We start from the raw sequence: 24,607 nt of genomic DNA on the forward strand, positions 1-24,607 counted from the left end.
ATACCTGTAAGGTCCCAGTGGAAATGAATATTGAGAAGGTTAATTTCTAACAAAACTGCTGTGCTGCGTTGGTGAAGAATAGAAACGAATGTTTGGTTTATCAACACAGTTGATGAACAAAGGTAAATTGGCCACTGTAAAAGAGATTCGTCCGGTGCTGACGTCCCTTCGTCAGAGCGAAGGGCTAGCGCTCAGGACGAAGGGCTTACCGTAAATGATCTAATAAACTCCCCGGCCCTCTCTTATGAACGCCTCCTATCTAATAAACGCCCCCCTAAGCTGACAAGTTTGCATTAAACGCCCCTCTCTAACAAACGCCCCCTGTCTAATAAACGCCCCCCTTCCCTGAAAACCACACATAAACTAGAAACAGATTTACAATACAATCAATCAATTTGTTTGCGTTCTTGCTTAATTTACACCGGTGTGTGAGTCGCGTCTTGCTCAATTTCTAGTTCAAAGTGAGGATAGCGCTCTTCTCTGATGCTCTTGATCTCTGTGCTTAGGATATCAGCAATTTTCTGTCAGCTTGTCCTAGCATTGTAGCATCCCGGAATTACAAGGCCTACTTCACGTTTGACTTGATAGTCTGCTAAAGCACTGTCATTTAGGTTATTATAGATCCATATTTTTACAGTTAGCCTCCTATCTTTTAAACGCCCCCTTCGAACCCTTGAAATTCAATAAACGCCCCCGACGTTTATTAGATCATTTACGGTACGCTCTAAACGTCAACACGTACTCGAATCTCTTCCAATGGCCAACTTACCTTTACTTATCAACTCTGTTGATAAATCAAACATTCCCAATGAAAATGGTTTTCGACCTGTTTTGGTCTGGAAATCGTATCAAGGGATTTATGGGAAAATGCTGAAAATGGGCATGGATTTGGTATTTAGGCTGAAAAATATGGACATCCGTTTGGGCGTCAGGTCTGAAAATCTTTAGTAAAAGGCACATATTTTAAGCTGCCATATTCATTTATTTATTCATAATTTTCAAACCAGTTCACCCTCAACGCTTTCAGCACCTGAGAGCGTTTTGGCGACCAAGTCCGAGTTTCAACTATTCATTTAATTCGTGCTGAATCCGATTCAAAACGCAAAAAAAACCTGACCGCCTTTGCGCCTATTGAGCTTTATTCAGGCTTTATTGTTTCGTAAGTGGCAAAAATCTCAATATTTTAGATTATGCTAATCGATACTGAACTGAAAAACGCTCCAATGTAAAGTCGAGATATTTACTTACACAATGGATATTCATGATTTTCGTGATAGATGAATTGTACCAAAAAATTATTCACACATGCGCACCTCAGCTCAAACTGGCTTTTAAAATCTTAACGGACATTTCGTTTGCTGCTTTACGTACCGAAAGAACTTAAATTTGAAACGAAAGTTGGTCTCTGAAAAGTTAGCCCATGCACAAGTTTCCCAAGCGTTTACCAGACTTTGCCTGGAACTTCAGCGGACAGTTTGAAAGATTAACCTGAAAGGTTTGAGTGATAGTACGTGAAGGCCGCGCGTAAATGCAAGTCCAAGAGTTGTACAGTTGAAACCCGCCTGAGAATATAGGAATAGATCATGGCAATGTCTATTTAACAAGGAAGAAGGCTTCGATTTGGTGGATTAATCCAATATAGAGGTAAGTTGCTAACGGCTGTCAACAGTTGGATTGCAAAGTTTGCTGCTGTCCAAAGCTCGTTTTAATTTTCTATCATCATGTGCTCTAAAGCCACGTAATTTGCTTCCCCCCTCCGTTTCTTCATTTATTTCTTCATGTTTCTTATAGGCATTTATTTACTCTTTGCTTTAGAATACGCTGCTGCAGAAATCGCGAATCAAACATCCTCTTCCACCTACGAAAGAATAAAAAGATAACGTGACTTTACACTCGGAAGAGACTTGAGTGATGGCAAATGTAAGTATTAGAACATTATTTACCTATTAAATATAATCGTAAACGTATCGGACTCTGGCTTGGGAAAACTTTAAAACACAACATTTATCAAAAACTTAGAAACATACATACATACATACATACATACATACATACATACATACATACATACATACATACATACATACATACATACATACATAATCTTTATTTAAACACGATGATTTTTAAAGCTGTTAGTTTGTGGGGTCGTGTGTTTACTTCTAAACTAACCTAATCTACGTTACATTAGAAAAAGACTCTCCGGCGGAATATCTTCGGCCTTCGTCGGTTTCAAAAAGAGTAATAAGTGGGTGCTAAATGCACTGACAACATGTAATGAAAGATCACTGCCGAGCAGAGCGAGATAACGAAGATAACAGAGTCCGATAAGTTTAAGATTATATTATGTCCATTCCTGGGTAAAATTTTATCATTTTTCTTATTTAGTTAAATAATTAATTCAGATTAATTAATTAATTAATTTATTTATTTATTTATTTATTTATTTACCGAACAAATCTTCACTTGTGCTAGAGCGTTACGGACTCTGTTACAATATAAAAAGTTGATAATAAGATATTCAACGCTTTTTGAAGTTTTTATGAAAAAAAGAAAAGAAACAAAATTAATAAGCACAACTGAACTACATATAGGCATCTATCAATATCGCGTTCTTTGGAGGGCAAGACAGATAGAGTTCTTTTCTGTTAATTTGGGTGGTTTCAGTTGTTTGTTTATTTTTAACCAAGGAAAATGGCTTTTGCTAGGCCAGCTCCGAAAACTTTTTACTCCACGATGATTTCACTAACAGTATTTTAAAATCCATTCACTCCTCTGCCGCCTCTAACCGCTCGGGACCAGGCTTCTTGTGCTTTTGTGGCATCATCAAATTTAACATCCTCAAAGACTCAGGGGCAGCTAGTCGGGAGGAATAGATTTTCGTGGGCACAAGTTTACAAAAACAACAACCGTTGTTGTGTAAACTTTCGCCCACGGAAATCCCTTCCTGTCGACTAGCTGCCTCTGGGTCTCCGAGGATGCAATTTTAACTACATGACCAACAAAGTTCAAGCCTGGAGTTTCTTAGGCTTTCTTTTCGCAACTGCTTAATTTGCGTGCTAACTGCAAGGATCTTTCTTCTATTTGACGTTTCATCCGCAGTCCAAAAGATATGTTTCATATATTTACATTCAAAGTTGTTTATGATAACCAGCCGATGCATGAAGTGGGATAAGATCATAAAAACCATGCCTAGATGAGAATGATCATCGGATGGATTAGACCAGGACTACATCCGAAGAATTTTCCCCACAAAATTGGAAGAACAATTTAGCTCCTCTATGGATCCCTTGTTCCTGCCAAAAATATACTCTTCCTTTTTGGACATAAGGGACATTTATGCGAGAGAATTAAATAACCTATGGCTCAGCTAAGTCGTAAAATTACCATAAAGAGGGTGTCAGTGGGGGAGAGAGGAGGTAGCTTTGACGGTTAAATTTTACCGATTTCGACGGTTACAGGTTTAAGTTTGGGGAACATGAATTTGGGAACATGGAAATTGGAAATTTGGAGCCTGAAGTCCGGGATGAGCAACTAAAATAGTGATACAGTCGGACCTCTATTAAGCGGCCACCTATTAAGCGGCCACCCTCCATTAAGCGGCCACTTTCCAAAGTCCCGAATTATTATTTTGTCAGTAAAGTGCTGTATTCGATACCTCTATTCAACGGCCAACCTCTATTAAGCGGCCAGTTTTCAAAGTCCCCAGGGTGGCCGCTTAACAAAGAGGTCCGATTGTATTTAAAAAACCTTGAAACCATTTGATGGATAACAATATCTGCTTTTAAGTTGACGGTAAAAATTGCCCTTTTTGACGGTTGGCGGTTAAATTTTAGGTTGTTGAGGCCCTCCCTAAAAGCATCGAAAGAATAACATTTAGGCCATGGCTTATCTTAGAGTCGCTTTTGTGGGAAACGTCAAACGAGAGATTCGCGTTTATGTTTTCTTGGAAAAATGAGTACACCAATGAAAGGAGTGTAAAATATTTTGGCCTTTGATGCTAACGCAATCATTTTACTGAGAAACTGAAAATAGCGAGCGATAAATGTGAACAAACATGGTCTCGTGGTCATTTCTGACGTAATTCTAACTCTCTCCATTACTACTATACTGCGCGTGTGAAATATTTACCGTGATGACCTGGTAACCAGTTTTCTTTTTTGGCGGGAAAAAGAGCGCGCCGCGCTGCTCGCGCTCCACAAAAAAGAAAAAAAAAAGAAACAACAACGACAAACGACCATTAACAACTCATGTTTACCTCAACAACTAAGGGCTAATTAACGGCAAAGACAAGCCAATAGAACCAAATGTGTGCAAATGGTCTTTTCTGCCAAGAAAACGATACAATGTAAAATGTTCGACGATGCAAAAACATCTACAGTGGTAAGTTTTTTACGTATCTGAGACGGTGTCCTTTCCGTCGTTGTCTTGTAAACAATGACACATTTTGATATTCTTGGCGGCTTTAATAGCTTAATTTCTCTTATATAAATGGCCGAAATGAGCGTTTTATTGATACCCCGCAAAGATCCCAGCAAAAAGGAGAAAAAAGGCGAAACGGGAAACGCTACTGAGTACTAAAACTCGAACAGTAACTGTGGTGTCGCAGTTTTTGATATCCATAATTTAGCTCAAAAACTGGTTTGTGCGAATACCCGAAAAACGAGAAGAAAACGGGAAGATGGCATTTGTACTTGAAAAGGAAAGGCTGTGCAGAGTTGAAATGAGCACCACGATTAGAACTGGAGAAAGTTCTGCCTTTGTAATGACATCTACAAACGGCTGGACTTCTAGTCTTCTCGGATAAAGACGATAAACCGTAGGTCCCGTTACGTAACACTTGCTCCTAATGATCTGTGGGACTTGAAGAACCCACACTCTGTTCAAAAAGAGTAAGGGACGTAGTCCCCGGTGTGGTGGTGGTCTATCTCTATATCTGATTTAATCTGTCTTTCACATTCACGCGTGGGTTGAGTGGGTGGATGAGATCAAAACGTGGATTAAGAGCAGCTGCCAGTGGCGCCTTTACACTCCACTCCACAGGAGAATTCTAAACCGCCATGAGAATATGTGATATATGCGGTATAAAAAACATTACCATTACCATCTCAGTTAGTCTGTTTGTATATAAATTTGAAGATTTGTTTATCAAAAGAGATGGAATCTGACTCAGATTTATCAAATCTTCAGTTTCCGTGGGTAGGGAAATACGCTATCAGAAACTGTCTCAGGAGTGACGCCCATCTTCCACTGATAATTCTGAAAAGGGTGTGCAGACGTGCTATTTTGAAACTGGGACTAAGCAATAAACTTTCATTGCTGATTTAATTATTTTTCTTTAGCTGAAAAGAAATGCAGTACTTAACATCCAGTCAAAATGAGCAAAGGATTCCGGAATCTAAACTATGTTGACAGACGTGGAAAATGCATATACAAATGTAAGTCCTTTTTGCCTTTTTGCTAGACTGTTTATTGCCAGTCTTCATTCACTGCCTAAACCAGTGATAATGCTACATACCAGACTATGATCTAGATTTCTCTATTATGATTATTAATATCCATGGTCTGCAAATGACTAGAATAAACTATATTACTATTATTATTATTATTATTATTATTATTATTATTATTATTATTATTGTTATTATTATTATTAGGCTGGATAATGCAATGTAAACTGAGAATGTCTTGAGTTGTTATCCATTTCACGATATAAATAGTGTGCAAAAATTGATTTCCAATTATGTTATTGAATTTTATTGCATGCAACCATACTTGTACAGTACGCTTAGAGTCGTGTTGATTGATTGTAAAATTTATTTTATTATTCGTTATTCAATAAAATAGATCGTTATTATAATAATAATAATAATAATAATAATAATAATAATAATAATAAAATAAGAACAAGATAAAAAAATATTATTATTATTATTATTATTATTGTTATTATTATTATTATTATTATTATTATTATTATGAGGACAATGATGACTATTGAACAATTATTCCAAGAGCGCGGGTTGCATTGGATGAGATGATAGACAACCATTGAGGATCGTACGACCAAGTTGGCTATAATCATCTTCTGATATCCAACAAGCTGAACAAGCTCGAGTGAATTAATTTATTTTATTCAGAAAACAATAAAGAAATGTTGCTAGCTGTAGCTCTATTTCATTTTGCAAAGACGGCCAGGAGATGATATTTCAAGCATGGTATATTGGTATATTTCAAGCATGGTAATATTATTATTTTACATGTATACATACATATAGAGAGGCTGCGTTGCGTAGTGGTTAGGGCGCCGGACTTGTTATCCGGAGGTCCCGGGTTCAAGTCCCGCTCTGACCGCTTGGATTTGTTTCACGGTAGCTCCGTTTTCAAATCCAAGACCACGCTTTGTAAATAGCCAACTGGTTTGCTTCCCGCCTGTTGGGATTCTTAACAAATGTTATGTTCTGTTTGTGTATTTATTTAACAGACTTATAGCGTTAGTGCTGAATACTTCGACTCTTAAATTAATTAATTAATTAATTAATTAATTTGTTTATTCATATTTCCCTAACACGTCGCCTTTTTGGTATCCTGTGGTCCTTATTGTGTCGTATCTCTAACCTGCACAACCACTTGTCCAAATTTGTCGTGAGCTTTACTGTGAGCATTTCGTCTATGATCATCTTGTGTGAGGAGGGGGATAGACTGCTTGCAGACCCCCTTCTTCTCTTAAGATCCCTCGAGGGTTAATCAATCCATCGAAGGCGAGCTACAATAGGGGTGTGAACGAGTAGGGGGTGGGGCGAGACGCTATCGCCTGGTCCCAATCCTCCTTGTCCCAATTTTTCGATGCGTGTTTACCACAACACAAACTTCCAGAGTAGGAGGGAGAGAGAAACAGATTACAAGTAGGAGGGGGAAGAAATTATCATCATTACGATAATAACAACAATAATAATAATAATAATAATAATAATAATAATAATAATAATAATAGTAATAATTATCATCATCATCGTCACTAGCTATATATTGATTTATGTATTTATTCATTTATTCTTTATTATTTTGCTTTTCGCAGGTACTCGAGTATTCACGCAAGAAAAACGAACTTGTGATGACGGATATATATCATAAGAAGAAACCAAGAATCCATATGGATTAGCTACATATAAACCAGGATTCAAAACAGGTATACTATTCTTATTTTAGTGCTGCTTTCAACCGAGCCCGGGAAATTTAGACACCTCAGCTTAAACTAAGGCAACTAACAACCCCCAAGATCTTTATTAACCAATATTTTTTACCTTTTTAGGTTGACCTTCACGAAAATGGGCTACTTTCCACAACACTTTTAAGGTAAATATTAGAGGTCAGTATTAATATTTTGTGGAGAACAACCTCTAAATCACTGTATCGTAAGTGTCCAATACACTGCAGGAGGGAGGAATAACGAAAAGTCTTTTCAAAATAACCACTCGCGGCTGGACAGGCCAAACACTAAGCCAACGGCACGTATTTACCTAGCACAGTAAGTTTAAGACTGCAACATCTCTTTCGACAGAACCAAACTCTAAGCTATGACTAAAAAATACTATCAAATACGGAAAGGTGGCCAATAGTTGCCAACCACATGACCCCAAGCTGGGTGGAGGGTTTCGCGCGCTCCACTTGGTGCTTGTCTTACTTTCGCGCTTCCCGAGGCCCGTATAGTTGTGATGATCAACCCATCCCGGTCTGCCGTATGCACTCAGCAGGCATTGCACACAGGTACAGTAGTCAACTCTGTTGAATACAGGCCGGGTTATACCGGCAACTAACTGTACCGTGATCTGTTAGGGTGACAGGCAATATACTGGGTCGCTGTGTGAGAGTTCATGGCTGGTTCCAGAGGACCGTCTGTAGTCAAGCGGGGGTCACAATTTTTTCAATTTTCGCGGAAACCAAATTACCTAAGCATTAGTTTTAAATTCATCTTGCGGTTCCTGAGAAGGAGATGTTGCTTTGCAGTAGAAGGGAATATTAAAACCATTATTTATGGAACACGGGATATGCAGAAAAATGTGATACAGTTCAAGTGGCTTCACTTAAAAAGCCAGGATGTTAACCAAAACGAGTTTCGTTATGACGTAGAAGCCGTTCTCGACTGACTGGGCTATGGAGCCCCATGTTTTACTAACAGCTGTGTTTACAGATTATAGATATGTTGAGGGATATCTAACGCTTCACAGGTATGTCTACCAAAATTAATAAAACTAGTTAAGCAGCTGCAAGAGTCTTAATCAGTAATATTGAATTTCCTTTACAAGTTTCCTGGGTTAATGTCGACATAATCTTAGGAAATACGAATCACATTAACTCCCAAAAATGAAATTGAACTACGGAAAATTATTGTACTATGCAAAAGAAAAAAAAAAAGAAAAAAAATTTAAAAAGATCAAATAGCTCAAGTAAAAAATAAAAGGCAACGTTATATTAAGAATTATGTATTATACAGTCAAAGACACAGAACTGTACTCGAAAAAAGGATACCCGAGGGGCCCTAGTAAGTCGGTCGACTCTAACACATTCCGATTTATAGTTCGATGCTCTACAACAGGGCTACGTGTGATTAAATCTGATGGTGTACTGTAATCCTGGTGAATGAAAGGCAATGATATATTATTCAGTGAAAGACATCAACACTGACGTATACTCAGAAACAGGATATCCGAGTCCACCTGTAAGATTTCGAACTGAAGCCCTTCCGATTACTCAGGACACTGTGCTACACTCAGAAACAGGATATCCGAATCCTCCTATGAGGAATCGCACTTAAGCCCCTCCGATTACCTGTTCGGAAGCTCCACCAAAGAGCTACATATGACTAAATCTGATGGTATACCATAATCCTGGTGAATGAATAGCAATGATATATTATTCAGTGAAAGACATCCACACTGACCTATACTCGGAAAAAGGATATCCGAGTTCACCTGTATGGAGAGCACCAAAAGCCCTCCCGATTACTGACACAGAGGAACACTCGGAAATAGGATATCCGAGCCCTCCTATAAGGAGTCGAACAGAAGCCCTTCACATTACTGACACTGAGCAACACCCGAAAACAGGATATCCGAGTCCTCCTATATAAGGAATACAAATAAAGCCCCTCAGATTACTGACAATGAGCAACACTCGGAAATAGGATATCCGAGTCCTCTTTATAAGGAGTCGACCACAAGCCCTTCCGATTACCGACACTGACCAACACTCGGAAATAGGATGTCCAAGTCCTCCTATAAGGGATCGAACAGAAGCCCTTCACATTACTGACACTGAGCAACACTCGGAAACAGGATATCCGAGTTCTCCTATATAAGAAATACAACTAAAGCCCTTCCGATTACTGACTCTGAGGAACACTCGGAAATAGGATATCCGAGTCCTCTTTCTAAGGAGTCGAACAGAAGCCCTTCAGATTACTGACACTGAGCAATACTCCGAAACAGGATATCTGAGTCCTCCTATAAGGAGTGGAAAAAAAGCCCTTCCGATTACTGACATGGACCAACACTCCGAAACAGGTCATCCGAGTCCTCCTATACGGAGTCGAACAGAAGCCATTCCGATTACTGACACTGAGCAACACTCGGAAACAGGATATCCGAGTCCACTTTAGAAGGAGTCGAAAAAAAGCCCTTCCGATTACTGACACGAAACAACACTCGGAAATAGGGTATCCGAGTCCTTCTATAAGAAGTCGTAAAAAAGCCCTTCAGATTACTGACACGAAGCAACCCTCGGAAATAGAATATCCGAGTCCTCCTATAAGGAGTCGAAAAAAGCCCTTCCTCTTACTGACAGGGAGCAACACTTGGAAATAGAATATCCGAGTCCTCCTATCAGGAGTCAAAAAAAGCCATTCCGATTACTGACACGCAGCAACACTTGGAAATAGAATAACCGAGTCCTCCTATAAGGAGTCGAAAAAAAGTCCTTCCTATTACAGACACGGAGCAACACTTGGAAATAAGATATCCGAGTCCTCCTATAAGGAGTCGAGAAAAAGCCCTTGCGATTACTGACACGAAGGAACACTCGGAAGTAGGATATCCCTCTTACTGAAACGGAGCAACACTTGGAATTAGAATATCCGAGTCCTGCTATAAGGAGTCGAAAAAAGCCCTTCCGATTACTGACACGAAGCAACACTCAGAAATAGGATTTCCGAGTCCTCCTAGAAGGAGTCCAAAAGAAGCTCTTCCGATTATTGAAACGGAGCAACACTTTGAAATGGGATATCCGAGTCCTCCTATAAGGAGTCGAAAAAAAGCCCGTCCAATTACTGACACGGAGCAACACTTGGAAATAGGATATCTGAGTCCTCCTATAAGGAGTGGAAAAAAGGCCTTTGCGATGGGTAGTTCGGACGCCAGTTTACAATTCAGCTACATGTGTTTAGATCTCATGGTATACTTTAATCCTGGTGATTAAATGGCAATGATGTATTATTATTCAGCAAAATGACACTGAGATATAGGTTGAAGCGGAATATCCAAGTCCTCCTATGTGTTTAAATCTGATGATATACTAGATCCTGGTTAATGAATGAGAATAATGTGTTATTCAATGAAATGACACTGAGCTATACTCGGAAACAAGATAACCGCGAGCCCTCCTATAAGGAGTCTAACCTAAGCACTTCCAATTACTAATCCACATGCTTTACCACAGAGGTACATGTGATTAAATCTGATGTTTTTCTGTAATCCCGATGAATGAATGAGAATGAACTGTTCTTGGAATCAGAATATCCGAGTCCTTCTTTGAGGAGTCGAATTTAAGCCCATCCGACTACTTGTTCGGATACTCTACCACAGAGCTCCATATCATTAAATCGTATAATTTAATCCTGGTGAATGATGTATTGTTCAGTGAATGACACTGAGCTATACTCGAAAATCCTCCTATGAGGATTCGAACCTAAGACCTTCCGATTACTAGTTCGGATGCTTTACTACTGAGCCACAAGAGACGTGTGGGAGCAAAAGGACATGATACTTCGTAGGTTCATGGGACAAACCCCCTGCATACTGCTTGGTTTTGAATATTTTAAGCCTGGTGATTGAATGAGAATAATGTATTCTTTAGCGAATAATGTCCCTGAGGCACTTTCGGTAAAAGAAAATCCGAGTGCTCCTATGAGGAGTTGAACCTAAGACGATTACTAGTTCGGATGCTCTACCACAGAGCTAAATGTGAGTAAAGGTGATGGTTTTCCATAAGCCTTGTGAATGAATGAAAATGATGTATTTATTCAGTGAAAGAGACTGAGGCATACTCTGAAAGAGAACATCTGAGTCCTCCTATGAGAAATGGAGCCGATTTCTACGTTGAAATTCTCTACTACTGAGCTATACAGGAGACGCGCAGGAGCTAAGGCTATTAAACTACTGTAGTAAAAGTTGGACAAACAGCCTGTATACTGCTTTGGATTTGAATGTCAATGTGTGGCATATGCGCAATGGAATAAATATGATGGTATACTTTAAGCCGCGCTTGTGATTGAATAAGAATGATGTATTATCAGTGAGTGACTCATTTCGTCCGCATTCCAGCTTGGGACACAAGTATGGAAAGCCGTACTTTCGTTAGTCGATTACTTTGTAATTCTTGCATTCCTTTGCACTGTCACTAAGTACCCGAAATATTAAGGCAGCAGCAAGGCTTTTAATGGAAGGAAACGATAAACTGTAATAGCTAAATAGCATTAAATACGGGAAAGTGTAAAATAGTTGCCAATCACGTGACTTCAAACTGGGTAGATATATTCAAAAAAGAGTTTCAAACAGTTTCTTCACCCATCTGAGTTATCAAGCCCGGAGCTGGTTAAACAGCACGTTTCTTGCTCTTTTTTCTTCTGCACCTCTTTTATTTGTTGCCATAGGAATGAAAGTCTGTTAACTGTTAACGATCAAGTATACACACGTTCGTAATTTACTGACACAATTTTAGATTTGCAAGGTGTGTTGCTATGGTTTGCTGTCATCTTCCGGCCGTTGAGTTGACCATAGATCTGCGCTGTGTGCCCTGGACTTTCGTTTTCTGAGCGGTACATTTTCTTAGCTTGTTGAACTGGTTATTCAACCAAACAGTTTCTTGTAGTTCTTGAGTTGGTAGTTCCCATTCTGAAGTGTGATCAATGAATACAAGCCTATCAGTCTCATGGAATTTTTTTAAAAAAAGTATCAAATTCTCTTACTGTATTCACAGTATATCCTCACTTAATTCTTCTTTAACCGCCCTATTAAAATGGGAACTTTATTGGAAAAATATAGACTACCGTATTTACTCGAATAAGCGCCGCCCCCGAACAAGCGCCGCCCTCGATTAAGCGCCGCACATGAAGCGGAATGGTTAATAAGCGCCGCCCTCGAATAAGCGCCGCAGCACCGGTGCGGCGATTATTTGAGTATTTCCATAAGATGATAAAAATACACTGTAATCGCTGCAATGCGGTTCTAAGCCAACAATGGGGATTTATTTTCATCAATAGTGATGTTTTCAGTTGGAAGTGAGTATATCTTGATGCTCTTTCAGTTAGTTCTCTCTTCAAAATGTTCGCGTTCTTCAGTTCTTGCGTGAAGGCTGTAAACTTTGCCGGTAAGAGAAGCCCAACCTCCCTCTTTCTTTTCCCTGTAACTGTTGCAGTAAGGAGATTGTCAGCGTTTGCTTGTACAATCAAAATGTTTTGGCTTTGTGGTATGAGCCTTTTAATAAGCGCCGCCCTCAAATAAGCGCCGCCCTCGAATAAGCGCCGCACAGGAGACACGAAAAATTAAGTAAGCGCCGCGGCGCTTATTCGAGTAAATACGGTATTATCCTCCTTTTTAGGAAAGACTACTCCAGATAGACTACCTCAACTATCCGCGGAGTTACTATCATAGAAACACGAGGGAAAGCTGACGAAGGATGGATGAATGTTTTCTTCTAATGTGAACTATCATGAAGGAGCAGTAGTAAGCGGTTATCGCCATCGGCTCTTTCTTGAAGGTTAGTTGGGGTAGTGTACTTCCTCACTTATTTAACTATAAGGCATGCGCAGCACAAAAGAGTCTGACTCTTGTTTCATTAGATTTTGAGAAGAGTATTATAGCAAGCCAGTAGATACCGCGTATTTTCTCGATTAAAGGTCTCCGGTGTTTATTACGAAATCAGCAGTTTTGGTCCCGCCCTTGAAAACCGGCGTTCCTGAATCGAGGTCCGGCGTTTATTGATAAAATGTAGTCTTCTGACATTTTTTCAGGCCAATTTCTTATTACCATCCTCGGAGACCCAGGGGCAGTTTGCCATGACGCAGACGGCGCGTTTATGTTGCAATCAAGATTTGTAACAAACAGAATATAAACAAGAAGGACCTTCAAGGCACAGCTGTCTTGAAAGAACTTCGGCCTGGGAAAGCTTCCCAAAGGACGCATATAACAAGAAGGGACGTTTTTAGTAATACGACACGAACGAGCATTGCTATGTTTTATTTTGTTGTACAACATCCATCCTAGCTATATTACGTCAGTTTTCTTTGAACGTTTATTGAAATTAATAAAGCAGCATGAAGTACTAGTATGTTGTAGCAGTGCTATTCAAGAGAATATACTAGACCGCAAATAAACGCAGGGACCTCGATCAAACGCTCCCGGTGTTTATTTAAAAATTAGCAGTTTTGACCCGACGTTTATACGAGGCCGGCGTTAAATTGAGAAAATACGGGGATAATTTTAGTTTTAAAAGAGGTTTGTGTTCCATTGAGCTAGTATTGGAGTAGGGTAGAGACTTGTGCCGTTTTTCGTCTCAATTGGGAGAGGGTATGGAAAATGGTCTAAAATAGTTTCATGGTTTGGCAGAACATGTTTGTAAGAAATGAGATGTTGTATTTGAAGCCTGGTGAATAAATGAATATTAATGTTTCAGTCAGTGACACAGGCCTACTATCAGTCTAAAAAAACTCTTGATTGTCTTACGCTCCTAAGCTGTAGCAATAAAGTTCAACGTTAATGGATGTACCAATGCATTAATTATCAATCAACAATTATCAGACTTACAATCAATTCCGATTCTGCTTCTTTCCTTTTAGGGTGTTTTCTGTGGTTGAAGTCTCACGAAGTTTTAGTTTATCCGGGTGAAAACTGAACAGCAACATTCTTCAGCCAGCCTTCACTCTACATCCTTGGTTAAGAATCAACACCGAATGTCTTTAAATCTCAAGACGAAAATGGCGTAGCCTGAACTGAACAGGGACATTCCATAACCAGATTCCCATCACTGCGAAATAACATTGCGGAAAGACCACCGAGTGGTTATTACGACTGCTACGATTACTTTTGCCGTGAGACGCGGTTTGGCTACAGCGACAGTGAGCAAACATTGATAAAGGGACTTTTTTTCCTCTTTGAAAATGAAACAACTTTAGTTACTTTACTATACAGTAGATCTATAGGTGAAACTTTTGGATGTAATACCGCGTCAGTGGCCTGACAACAGTTTGTGCCTCGATCATTCGTTAGCACCCTGAATTCGCGTAAGCATTTCGTGAATGTAAAAAGGAAGGCCCTTTTATTTGGCGGAATTAGTGTAATTTCCTGGACCCATTTTCCTGCATCTCACTGAACGTAGGATTTAACGTTAACCCATGTTTTACAATGATCTCGTGAATCAATAAGCGTTTTCACCACTAGATTTAGTTCGTCTTAGGCCACCAATTTTTCGACTGAGATAATTCAAAACATAAAATGAAGGGCAAGAAAATGTTTACAGGAATCCTCATTATTTAAGTTTAAACACTAAATTTTAAAGGAATTAAAATGAAATAAACATTAAATTAAAACTAAAACTGAAAAGTAAAATAAAATTAATAATTTAAAACTAATTTTAAAATTAAAATGCCCATTTATCCCGCGGAGCCTGGCACACCTTAGTATATTAATGGTTCTTTTAAGTATGGGGTATTAAAGTTTATTAATGTGGATTCCTGTAAAATTTGGTTGTCCTTTGTCTTGCTGATTTTGCTAACTTGTTAAATGCTGCACCAGTTAAAAAATTAACTGCGCTGGCCTATTTCCGGAAAATTCAGTCAGCCTATGAACTCGTTGATTTCAGTTATAGTGACACTTCAAAGAGTTTCGGTTGTTGTTACTCACGAGAAATTATATGTACGTAGAGCTATACAACTAAAATAGAATAATGTACTTGTGAACTTTCGCGATATTATTCGGTGTAAGGTAGATGTGCAACATAGTAAATGAGAATGATTTTAAAATTAATAAAAATGTTTTCGACCACTGTAACTTGAGTAGCAGTCATTTCCGGGAGCACACATGCGATCAGTCAATATCAAATAAAATGCAGCTATTTAGCAACAGTAGTCTGCTGAACAGGCGTTATTTATTTATTTATTTTAATTTTTTTGGCGTTTTTCAAGCGAACGGCAAGCTTGCCTCTGCTCGCTTGAATAACGCAAAACAAAAAACATTAGAATAAAATAACGCCCGTTTTGCAGACTATAGCTTGCCTGTGGAACGTATTTTCCTGTGGATTCTTCTTGTGCCAGTTTTGAAATTAAATAGTCCATACGCCCTGGCTTCTGATCGCTTTCCTTTGCTCTCCGGAATGACTGTAACGCAGGTTACACCAGCCTCGTCTTATGTTGTTCTATTATTTAATATCTTTAAAAATAACGACATTCGAAGGCCAGCGATGTTCAATTTTGATGTTGGACAAATTGTAAAGATTGGATGCAACGAGAGCAGAAATGAAAAGAGGTTGTGTTTGATCTAAGCCCTCGTCCAAGCTAAATGATTTGCCTCTGAGTCAATTATAGTTAGTGGACGTCCAACACCAAATTCTAACACGTTCCCATTCGGACAATCTGTTGATCTATTTAACGGGATATGTCGCCTGGGATTTAAATTTAAAGTGTTTTTCAGCGGAAAGTAAATACTTCTTCTCATTTGCGAAATGCTTGTAGAACACAAATGGAGACAAATCAAGTGATTTTCTCAAAGGGAGGACAAACCATTATCCGCTTTTTATCAACTGCTCAAAACACAGGGGAAGGACTAAAAAAATTGGCCTTTTTTATGTTGCAATCTCACTTAAATATACGTTTTAGTACACTAGTATGATAACTTTTTTCCATCGGTGTAAGAGTTTATTAGTTATAAATCTCACAAAACTAAAATTGAAAACGACGCAACAAACGTTTTTAACCATCCGAAAGCAACGGCTACCCTATAGTAGCGACCCCTTTGGCCTACTAAATCCGTTACTTTCAGAATTCTGTGGTATTATGCAATGATTTTTGCAGATATTGCATAATAGTTTCAGTCTTGTAATTGTTTTAATAAGTGTTTCCCACCTACCTTCAGTTCCACTTGTCAAATGAGTTTGAGAAGCTGCAGGGAAAGGACGCTGACTGTAACTTGCTACTGAAGACTGACTTCCACCAAGATTGAAGGGTGTAAAATGCTTTTTCGACAGGTATATTGGGGGGGGGGGGGGGGGGGGTATCCCCCGGCTTTGTTCCTCATACATGAGCCAGACAAAGGGATTAGTTCCCTTCCATATAAGGTTCCTGGGTTTCTTTTTCATCTTGCGTTTATAACATTGAAAACACTCTTTTAATTAAAGTAGCGACACAAACTATAACAATCCGGACTATGCCTGTTTATTCATTTATATATTTATCTTTTTCTTACTTTCGCTATATACATTAGGTAATTACTACTGAGACGACAAACACTTACAACGTGTCGCTAATATCTCATTGTAATAAGAAAATGCAAGATGATTCAGTTAAACCTTGCGTTTTTTACTTCTGAGAATTTGAAGATGCGTAGTGCAGATGCCTCAAATTTCCAAGGCCGAAAAGCCCTGGGAACAAGGTTGCAACAATACTGGCTAATAAATACGTACTTTTACTGTAACTAGCTTCAACATTACAGTATGCTTATTAGTATACAAGCATTATGTCAATCAGAAGGTAAAAACTACTACCGTATGTAGTTTCGCTTGAATGACAAATGCGTTTTAATGGGGGAAGGTAGGAAACTAGTTAACATTACCGGCCCCAAGTAACGTCATAGTCTGGATTCCCAAGAGCAAATTAAACTGAGGAATAATGATCGAAATCAATACATGGTGTGGATGGGGCATTAAGTATCTTTTAGCTGAGATAAACAAAAAGGATAATTTCTAAGGAAAAGACAAACGAACTCTTTCAAAAACAAGAACTTTAAATATATAGTTCAGAAATTCATCGGCGGGTTATAAAGTAGATAAACCCCTCGCTGTCTTGTTGTTACGTCAAATGATGCTGTCCACGGCTGAAGGTGTCTTCAAATTTCACAGTGGCCCTTGAAGCTTTGCTTATCGGCCAACTGGTCATTTTTTTTTTTTTTTTTTTTGCAATATCATCCGAGGTTCTAGTGGCCTGCAGGTTGTATCCACTATTTAATTCAATTCAATTCTAATCTGAATTTGAAACTAAGACTACTCATTTCAACCACAATAATGCCTTTTTAACGTGATCTTCTGAAATATAGCTGCACTCCTGTTGATTCAAACATGCATAGCGTTCACATTTACAGCTCGTTTTCCTCCTGTAAATGAGTAGAGCTGAAATTTTCAGGTTTGTACTGTCCAGAAGTTAACTTGACACGTTGTGTAATGCATCGATTGTGTAGTCATTATTTCATATCATCTCCTCTCGAGTCACGTCAATGATGAACAAATTATGAATCAACACTCCTAAGTCCCACATGTCTTGTGTTGCTCCTTTCTGCACTCTTAGAGAGAAATGGTGCACATCTGGAATAGCAAGAATGAAACATTTTTAAAATGGAAATGAATCATAGAAAGTGATGCCCTGGTATAAGATAGCAATGGCGTGCTTGTAAATCTCTTTCTCTATTGCTTTCGATTTCCTACAAAGTTTTTTGAATTGCTGTGTTTAAATCATACTGTACTGCGTACAAACTGCCTAAAATTAAAGCAAAAGAAAGTCTTCCTGCTTCCTGGTAAACTTAGTAAGCCAGCTGGTCTGTTCGAGGGCTACGAGTTCATGTCTCATCTACGAGTAGTTGTTTTCTTTATTTACCCTACAATGTTTTTAAAACTCAAACGTGCAAGGGGATATCTTTCATTATGCGCCTTAACTCAGTTAAGTGGAGTGAGGTTATCGATCAGTCAAGTCTCTCTACGGGCCACTTATCTCACTGGCATCATGCCGGAGCCTATCTTTGGTTTCCATAATCTTTAATCTTTAATCGGTATACTTCTAAAACAGTAAAATACAATACTAGAAGTTTAAATAAATAAATAAATAAATAAATAAATAAATAAATGAATGAATAAATAAATAAATAATTCTGAAAGAAAACAGTAAATAATATACTAAAAAGATATAAGCTAAAATCCACATACATATATATACATCAATCGTTTCTACATTTCTGAAATAAAAGCTTTAAAACCATTCAACGAGTCAGGAATCACATGCAGGCAATGTTAAATTGTTCCAGATCCTAATTGACCTGGGGTAAAAGGAGAATTTAAATGTATCATTCAACGTGCAAGAAAGAATGGAGCGCAGTTAAGGAAGACGTGAAGCTCTTTTTATGGGTGAGATCTCCACTGGTAAGGAGATGCCAACAAGACCTTTGTAGATAGAGCGGACTGACAAGGAGTATTACTAGTCCTCCCTTAATGGTATATCACAACCTGTCGATACACCTTGAAATAATGTGAAAAAATGAGCCATGATCCGAGGACAGGAGTCGGGGTTGCCTCCCTGAATGTTGGTTGAGGATAAGTGTCACCCCAGCAAACCCAAACATAGTGCGCTCCGACTCAGTGATTTCCCTCCATGCAGTATCTAGTTTGCCCTAGGATTATCACTTTTTTTGTTTGTTTGTTGTTGTTTTTTGTCCAAGGGATCCAGAACGCCAAATAGCTTTACCCTATTTTACACTAGCAAGCAAAAGATATCTTAATCAGTTAACGGGAAGGGCATGAAGAAAAGAAAGCGCCTCACTAAACGACATTCGCCTCCCACCAATTGTTGCCGCGCGGGTTCGAATCCCAGGCTCGCCATGACATATGGAAGGAATTTCCTTAGGAGTTTTTGTTAGTTCTCTCTCCTTTTCGCGCCTCAAGGAATTTTACTTGAGCTCCTGGCTCTCCAGTTTTCCATCCCTCCCAAAACCTAACTTTTCCAAATTCAATTATGAAGGACACCTATATATACCTTCTTCGATGCATTTCAGCGATAACTCCTCATAGATGTCCTGCAGATGTGCCTGTAGCACATTTAGGACAACAGACCCTATTTGGTCATTTGATTTCCCCAGGAAGTAATCACTTGCTCGCGCGAAATGTTGCAGATCCTGCATAACTTGCACCTCAACAATCACTGACACAGAAGCACGTCTCCCTCGCGCTGTCCTCACGTTCCTGAAAACGTGTTTAAATGTTAACACGTCCAGCGTTAACCTGTGGAAATACTGCTGTTAGATTTCAAGGAATGTGTGGTTTCATTTATTAAATTCAACAGTTGTATATCAAGTCCAAAAGAACCGAAGGTATTACCAAGACCAAAAAGTTTCGTTAGCATAAACGCACTTTTAGGATGACTCATACAGCAGCATAGCTGTAGGAACTGAAAAAAATGATTCCAAAAGTAGTAATACAACTACACCCATATTATTGGATGGACGAACTGTCTAGAAATACAGAGGAGTATTTCCAAAACTCACGTTTCCCTCGTCATATACTGATGATATCCCTCAAAACCTTCCAAAACAATCTCATATGGACCGGCGGTGTTTCTCAACAGAAGTTTTATAAAGACATACCGGGTAAGTTCAGTTTACCACCATCTGATCAGTAAAAAGCGGATTTGGAAAATACTTATTGGACTTAAAAGTTGTCGAGACTTTTGAGAGACGTGTCCCTGGGTCCTGAAGAAATGGATAGAGCTCTACGGAAACGTTTTGTTTCTTCAGAAGAATATAAAGGCCCTCCTTATTTTCTCTAGGTTTCTTTGGATTCTTGGTATTCGTGCCTACCATACTCGAGGCCGAAGGCCTTGGGGTCCCATGACAAAAGTCTTCCTGTTCCAGCAATAGAAGCTCGAAAAACCTCATTGCTTGTAAATATGATATGTTATAGGTTATTGACCGCAATGACAATCCGTCGCAATCAGCGTTTCTTGAGGCTTTCTATATTAAGAATTTAAAGTCTAGCATTAATGAGGGAATCAAAGCCTCTAAAGAATAAGACCTGGATTTTCTTTAATTGTATCATGTTCGTCTTTTAAATTACTTCACCAGATCAATTCATTTCCTTGTTAATATGCCTGATTAGTCTTGATATATCAGCTGCCCATTTTTCAATATAATTATATGACTATGATTCTGTGATAGAGCCGAAATATTGTAAAATTGTTCTCATTGTAATAAACCAAAACTTGGTTTTAAAACAATGATAACTAATGATCACCATCCTCCTCATTTATTTTATATGTTATGTTGAGTTTAGAAACGTTTTCTTTGATGAAGAATGGAGCTCACTTTAAGATTAAAGAGGCAAGAATATGATGAATACCCAAACTCAATATCGCGACTTTAAAAACCAATACTGACCCGAGAGGGCAAGTGATGATCTTAACAATCTTTAGATAAGATGAAATGATCACCTGGATTGTCATGAGTCATGAGCATAAGAAAAGGAAAAAAATCTCTCTCATGAACGCAATAGACACGTCATTTACAAGATACGTGCTGCAATTACTAAATGACCTTATAGCCTGTTTACTCAGTAGAGCTGAAACACGTTTGCGATGCTATAATTCAATATAATCCTCAAGATTGTCATGATTGAGAAAAATATACACCGCAGAATCTCGAGAATGTTTCGAATATCATTACAGTGCACTTCCTCCGGTTTTCTTATCCTATTATTGTAAACATATTAAATGAAAGTTGTCATATTGTAAATTGACAATTATGAGAGAAATAAAAATATTATTATTATTATTATTATTATTATTATTGTTATTATTTGATCACTAATGATTTCTTGAAACATAAGCAAGCGAAAATTAAAGTTAATAGCCGACGTTTCGGCGTCATCGTGACGCCATTCTCAAGGAAAAGTGGATCAATTAATGCGAAGATTTGATTTCTATACTTTACAGTCTTTACAAATTAGAATATTAACAATGGATCACAAGTTCTTCAAACAGTGCAAACAGACTCGATTCGCGCAAAGGTATTCATTCACCTGAAGAACTTGTGATCCATTGTTAATATGCTAAGTTGTAGAGACTGTAAAGGATAGAAATCAAATCTTCGTATCCACTTTGACCTGAGAATGGTGTCACGATGACGCCGAAACGTCGGCTTTTAACTTTAATTTTCGCTTGCTTATTATTATTATTATTATTATTATTATTATTATTATTATTATTATTATTATTATTATTAGGGCAATGATGACTATTGAACAATTATTCCAAGAGCGCGGGTTGCATTGGATGAGATGATAGACAACCGTCGAGGATCGTACGACCAAGTGTGCTATAATCATCTTCTGATATCCAACAAGCTGAACAAACTCGAGTGAATTAATTTATTTTATTCAGAAAACAATAAAGAAATGTTGCTAGCTGTAGCTGATTTCATTTTGCAAAGACAACCAGGAGATGATATTTCAAGCATGGTATATTGGTTCATTTGTCAAAACTCTCGAATTGCAATACTGTATGCAATGATCCAGTTTTTAATAAGAAAGTTCATCAGTGGACATTTTTCAATACCTGTCAACTTTACTCAGCCCTGCCCAGGCCCATAAACACTTCCATTTTCCTGCTACCGCTTTGTACTTTTGAGTCTTTGGAATACAGCATCCACCTATGGAAGAATCGTGAAACTAAAGGTCAACTGATACTTATGAAAGGAAAAATGTGATGAGAGTCAAAATGTCCAAAAATTCCGCCGGAAGTTCCGAGTTTGTCAGACAAAAGCCAAAATTGGAGCTATTAACGTACGCATTATCGCATTATAGAGCTAAAAAGCTGTAAATCTATATTTAAAGCTGTTTAAGTTAATTTTTACATATCATCGGCCTCAGACTTCATGAAACGTGCAAATATCATGCGATTGTGCTTTGCACAGTCCTCAACGCAAGGAATTCTTTCTTTGCTTTTGTTTGTGGGGTTTTTTTTTAATGTATTCATGATCAACATTGAAGCAAATTATCACTCTATTACGTCGCACCTAAACACAAACACGAATTAACCGAAAGGAATTCGATAAAAATAAGTTCAAATCCATAAAGACTTCGAAAAATGTTGGTTTCCAAGGTCGCCGTACGCCCAATGCTAACGTCAGTGATATGGAAAATCATGGGTACTACAAGTAATCGGCATCAAATGTCTATTATTCCAAACAAGAAGAAGCGATGATTTCTATTTTATAGTCTGTTTGGTGTAAATTTAGTTATGGTTGAGGCTGCAAGTTTCTAAAGCAGCTGTTAGCGTTAACAATGAATAAATAAACGCAGAAAATGAATTCATGTGAAGTTTACTACACTGTATCAAGAATTTCTCTTTAAAATATTTCATGTTATTTTAATGTTGTGTCGAATATGGGCTTCTCACAGCTGTTCTCATTTGCCCCTGGCCTATGTCTACCTGTCCTGTGACTGTCCTGTGAAGGATTCAGTGTTTTTGTTTCTCCAGCTGATGCTAGCCTGCAGAACACTGAACCATTTATGTGTTTCCAAAGTAAAATATTTTGGACTAGTTTGTATCTAGTCAAAACAAAACTACACATACAAACCTGAAACGACAACAGCCTCTCTGTCGCTCGCCATGTGACAATTACCCATTCTCAAAAGGTCCGAAGATAGTACAAGATAACTCGACCAAACGAATAAAATTTGATCTATCTCGACCAAAACCCCTCGTTGTTGCTGCCCGCGGATAAGTATTTCCACTGCTTGAGTCTGCGTTTAAACCGCTCTAGCTTCACAGCAATATCGCAATATCCGTTTTGTACTCGATTTATACTCGATTTTATGTACAACACTTTTAGTTATCACGTAACGTGAGATGTTAAATATCTGAAATTCCTGAAGGAGTGTCACTTACACAGTGTGTAGATAGTGGGTGTAAACATATCCGGTCAGTTACACGTCATTAGCAGAAGATTGTTGTTAATAGCATTAACTCATTCACCCTCATAACTGTTAAAACGGCATGGAAAACATTCCAAAATTTATGTTTAGTGAAATATAATGGAGGTAAGCAGCCATCTAACACCCGGCCCACACGTACGGATTTGGTCTCCCCCAGGACTTAACCCGTACACGAACCAAACAGCTAAAAGGGTAATTTTATTGCCCAATATTTCGGTTAGACAAAACTAGCCTTCTTCAGGGGCTGCAAAAAGTGTAACACCACCTTGCATCGCTCAAGGTTTTATTCCGGTACAGTGAAACTGTGCTAGCATCCATGCATTGATAAATTTTCTTGAATATAAACAGACAGGAGATCGATCGTGATGGGATAGTTGATGACGCATCATCCTGGAGGAAATGATAAGTTGTTTTTTGTTTTGTTTTTTCCAGAGTTCTCCACTTAGTATAAGGGTCATTGGGGATTAGCGACCCAACACGTGTAGAGCAAAGTACTTACTTTTACGCAAGTATGATGTCGGTCACGTTTCGGACCGTGGTGAGACAGATCCAGTAGAAACCGTACATCGCACTCCAAGAAAAAAACCGAAGAAGAGAAAGAACAACTATCTTTTTTAACTGGAGGTTTTGTTTACTGATGAAACAGATAGAGTGTCACATTTTTATATAAAAAACCGACATAAAATAATAAAGTGTCCTTCTTGGCCAAGAAAAGGATTTTAGCAGCAGTCGAGCATACTTTAACGACCAGTTAATTTTCAAGAAGATATTCAATGCTTGCGCCAAAACGTCTCCAATTTATCAGTTGCAGGCCTCGGCGGATAATTATTGATAAAGCACTTAACATGAGTGAAGTCTTTCCGGAGAATAATGCACTATGCTGCCTCTTTTTATGTGATAATCAGAATGTTAAAAGTTTTAGCTCAGTGCTTTTAAACGATCGCCAATGAGGAACTAAAGATAGACGCCTCCTAAATGACTTACATAATGACTGGCAAAAACCGAGCTCTTGTTAGTTGCAGTTTAGGCTAAATATAATATAATGTGACCATAGAATGTACATTATAGCTGAGAATAACCAAAACATATATTGAAGATTTTACCTGAGTAACTGAATGTTTTAAAAGCGGCTCGAATGCGAAGATTCCCGCCAGTCGCGTGGAGCGAGAGGGGACGGGAAGACTGGAGGCTCGCCTTGAAAACGTAGTTGCCAAACGTTTAGTTTTCACACTTTTTTGTCGCGGCTTCCAATCCAAGTGAACAGAAAGATAGCTATCAAGTAGTACTTTTCGAGACCTGTCGTAATATTATTCAGCGGAGGCACTTGAATTGCTCGTCCTTCTATCAATAGAATTAATCGTACTGACAATTAAGT

General features: G+C 38.4%; 1 protein-coding gene and 2 long non-coding RNA genes across 4 annotated transcripts; 2 read left to right on the forward strand and 1 right to left on the reverse strand.

Annotated features, from left to right (window-relative positions):
• Positions 1-4,205: 4,205 nt before the first annotated feature.
• Positions 4,206-11,277, forward strand: LOC146458968 (uncharacterized). Of its 2 annotated transcripts, XR_014858087.1 has the most exons (6): positions 4,206-4,383; positions 5,343-5,438; positions 7,079-7,189; positions 7,313-9,972; positions 10,088-11,015; positions 11,243-11,277. It is a non-coding gene; the product is annotated as an uncharacterized LOC146458968 (long non-coding RNA). The 2 variants fall into 2 exon arrangements; XR_014858088.1 differs by lacking the exon at positions 11,243-11,277 and having other exon boundaries at positions 10,163-10,754.
• Positions 11,278-12,872: 1,595 nt separating this feature from the next.
• Positions 12,873-15,376, forward strand: LOC146458969 (uncharacterized). The gene is made up of 2 exons (XR_014858086.1): positions 12,873-13,032; positions 14,111-15,376. It is a non-coding gene; the product is annotated as an uncharacterized LOC146458969 (long non-coding RNA).
• Positions 15,377-16,675: 1,299 nt separating this feature from the next.
• Positions 16,676-23,123, reverse strand: LOC146458970 (flotillin-2-like). Its single transcript, XM_085090091.1, has 4 exons — positions 22,875-23,123; positions 21,851-21,944; positions 19,280-19,524; positions 16,676-17,841 (listed from the first exon to the last, which is right to left on the reverse strand). The coding sequence occupies exons 1-4, from the start codon at positions 22,921-22,923 to the stop codon at positions 17,726-17,728; spliced, it is 504 nt and encodes a 167-aa protein (XP_084946217.1). The 5' UTR covers positions 22,924-23,123; the 3' UTR covers positions 16,676-17,725.
• Between the last annotated feature and the right edge of the window lie 1,484 nt (positions 23,124-24,607).

This window comes from Pavona decussata, unplaced genomic scaffold (genome assembly GCF_977016875.1).
Source record: "Pavona decussata unplaced genomic scaffold, jaPavDecu1.1 SCAFFOLD_224, whole genome shotgun sequence".
Lineage (NCBI taxonomy): Eukaryota > Metazoa > Cnidaria > Anthozoa > Scleractinia > Agariciidae > Pavona > Pavona decussata.